General features: G+C 37.1%; 1 protein-coding gene across 1 annotated transcript; it reads left to right on the plus strand.

Annotated features, from left to right (window-relative positions):
- The first annotated feature begins 622 nt into the window (after positions 1-622).
- On the plus strand, positions 623-1,355 carry LOC113361488 (F-box protein GID2-like). The gene has a single exon (XM_026604724.1). The coding sequence runs from the start codon at positions 711-713 to the stop codon at positions 1,230-1,232; it is 522 nt and encodes a 173-aa protein (XP_026460509.1). The 5' UTR covers positions 623-710; the 3' UTR covers positions 1,233-1,355.
- Positions 1,356-2,464: the final 1,109 nt, after the last annotated feature.

Below are 2,464 nucleotides of genomic sequence, written 5' to 3' on the forward strand. Positions count from 1 at the left end.
GGTTTGTGAGAATATCTTTGTTAATTTTTTAAATTAAGCTATATATATATATATATAGTGGTGGTGGTGGTTGGTGGTGGTGATCGGTGGTTGGTGGTGATGGTAATCGGAGGTGGTGGTGATAATCGGAGGTGGTGGTGGTGGTGATCGGCGGTGGTGGGCGGTGGTGGTAATCGGTGGTTGGTGGTGGTGATTATCGTAGGTGGTGGTGGTGGTAATCGACGATGGTGGAAGATGGTGGTGGGAGGAGGTGGTGGTTATATATAGGTGGTTATTGGGTTGGTTTTAAATTAAATCAGGTTAACGATAGGTTAGTCATTTCAATGCTTTAAGACACCCCTTATAACTATAGGGAATGTGGCCTAATAAAACCATAAACCCCTCGGAAAAAAAAAAAAAAAAAAACATGATACATAAAATATCGTCCTAGCTTTGACCATCCAGGTAATGAACTAATTTTAAGCCCAACTTGGAGTACACTATACTCCCGGTGCGAATCACAGGGCCCCTATGAAATCAAATCTTCGTAAACGCCGAAAAAATAGTAGGGGCACGTTGTCATTTCAAAATCTAGAAAATGGAGCATTTATCCGAACTTTAACGTTTCATTAAGTATATATTCTCTCCCTTCCCTTGTCAGTGAAGAGAACCCCAGGCTCTTCAGATTTTCTAGTAGAAATTAGAATCATAATCTTTTCTAAGATCCAGAGATGAAAAGAACAGCTGATTCATTGGATGAAGATCCAAATCTCATAATTGAAGATGAAAGATTGAGGAAAAGGAAAAACAAATTGGAAGAAGAAGAAGAGGGAGATGATAAGGAAATTGGATTTGCTAATCTAAACGATGATTTAGCAATTGAAGTATTAAAACATTTTGATGCAAAAACGTTAGCTACAGCAGCTTGTGTCAACAAAAAATGGAGTAAAATGGCTGAAGATGAAAGATTATGGGAATTCATCTGTACTCGTCACTGGGCTAATATTGGTTGTGGTAATCGACAGCTTCGTTCGGTTGTTCTTGCTTTAGGTGGATTTCGTCGTCTTCATTCTCTTTACATCTGGCCTTTGTTGAAACGATCTTCATCTTCTTCAATTGCAAGAACGGTTGTGAAACCAAAACCTAACTGGGGAAGAGATGAAGTCAATCTTTCACTGTCTCTACTTTCAATTCGTTATTTTGAAATGATGAATTTCAGTAACAGAAATTTGGATAAAAAGGAAAAGAAGTAATTCAAGACAAGAAAGTGATTATCCTTATTTAAATCCTGAATATTTTCCATTTACTTAAGTATTTTCCGGTTTTTTTTTTTGTTTAATTTTGCGTTTTGTTTTGATTAATAAATTTAAGTTAAATTTCCAGTTTCTTTCTTGAATCTTGTATTAGATCTGAATCAAACTCCCCAGTAAGGTTGAAATCTGTTCTTGTATTTGTTTGTTGTATATGTTCAAATGGAAATCTTTTGAAGTCTGAAATCTGAGAAGAGAGAATTTTTTGTGTGTCAGTTAAAAAGACATGAATATTAGTTTTAGGTTCAGAACGAGACTGCAGGCCATGCATGGTGATGTATTGTCTGGTGTGGAGTTTGTGAGGATAAGGAGGTAAGTCCAAGCTTTTGAGTTTGATGAATGTCTGTTCTTTATTTTAAAGGGGTTAGTCCACAATTGAATTGGAGGGAGTTTAATATATTTTGAATCTTGGGGATTTTGAGGGAGTGTAAGAGAGTTCAGGGAGTTTGAGAGAGTTTGGTATTTTGAGTGTAGGGAGTTTGAGAGACTCTCCCAAAATCTATACTCTTTTGAGAAATTTGGAGTGAGGCAAAAATACACTGTAAACTCCCCGGAACTCCCAAAAAAAACCCAACTCCCTAACAATCTAGTTTTTACCACTAACAGGGAGTTTAAGAGTTTCTTTCAAACTCTCCCACGATTAACGGGGTTTTTTAGGGAGTTTGAGAGATTTTTCTAAATTCCCTCACGACTAACGGCTAAATTCCCCCATGACTAACGGGAATTTTGAGAGACTTCTTCGAACTCCCCACAACTAACAGGGAAAAAACCAACAACACCCAACTCTTCCAAATTCCTTAAGGACTAACACCCTGTTAGACTTTAGAGAGATAACATGGAGAAGAAACAAAGAGTGAGTTAAAAAGAGATAACATGGAGAAGAAACAAAGAGTGAGTTAAAAGGTTGTGAGAGTCTGTGAGAGAATCGTGGTTGTTTTGTTTGGAACTGTAAAACCAAATCTTAGGACAAAACATAGACCTTTTGGTTTTGTTTGGAACTGTAAAACCAAAACTTTGGACAAAACATAGACTTTTTGTCTTGGACCCATTTCTCCACTAATGCAAAAGGGGTGAGTTTTGGGTGATGCTATTCACCTCCCTACTGCTCTTCCAATTTTAAACCCTACATGTAGGGAATGGTAAATTCCACCTGTATCATAATATGAATCAAATCT

This window comes from Papaver somniferum, chromosome 3 (assembly GCF_003573695.1).
Source record: "Papaver somniferum cultivar HN1 chromosome 3, ASM357369v1, whole genome shotgun sequence".
In the NCBI taxonomy this organism is placed as follows: Eukaryota; Viridiplantae; Streptophyta; class Magnoliopsida; order Ranunculales; family Papaveraceae; genus Papaver; species Papaver somniferum.

Excerpts from the sequence above, each read along its gene's own strand:
- LOC113361488 (XM_026604724.1), top strand. The coding sequence starts at position 711 with ATGAAAAGAACAGCTGATTCATTGGATGAAGATCCAAATCTCATAATT.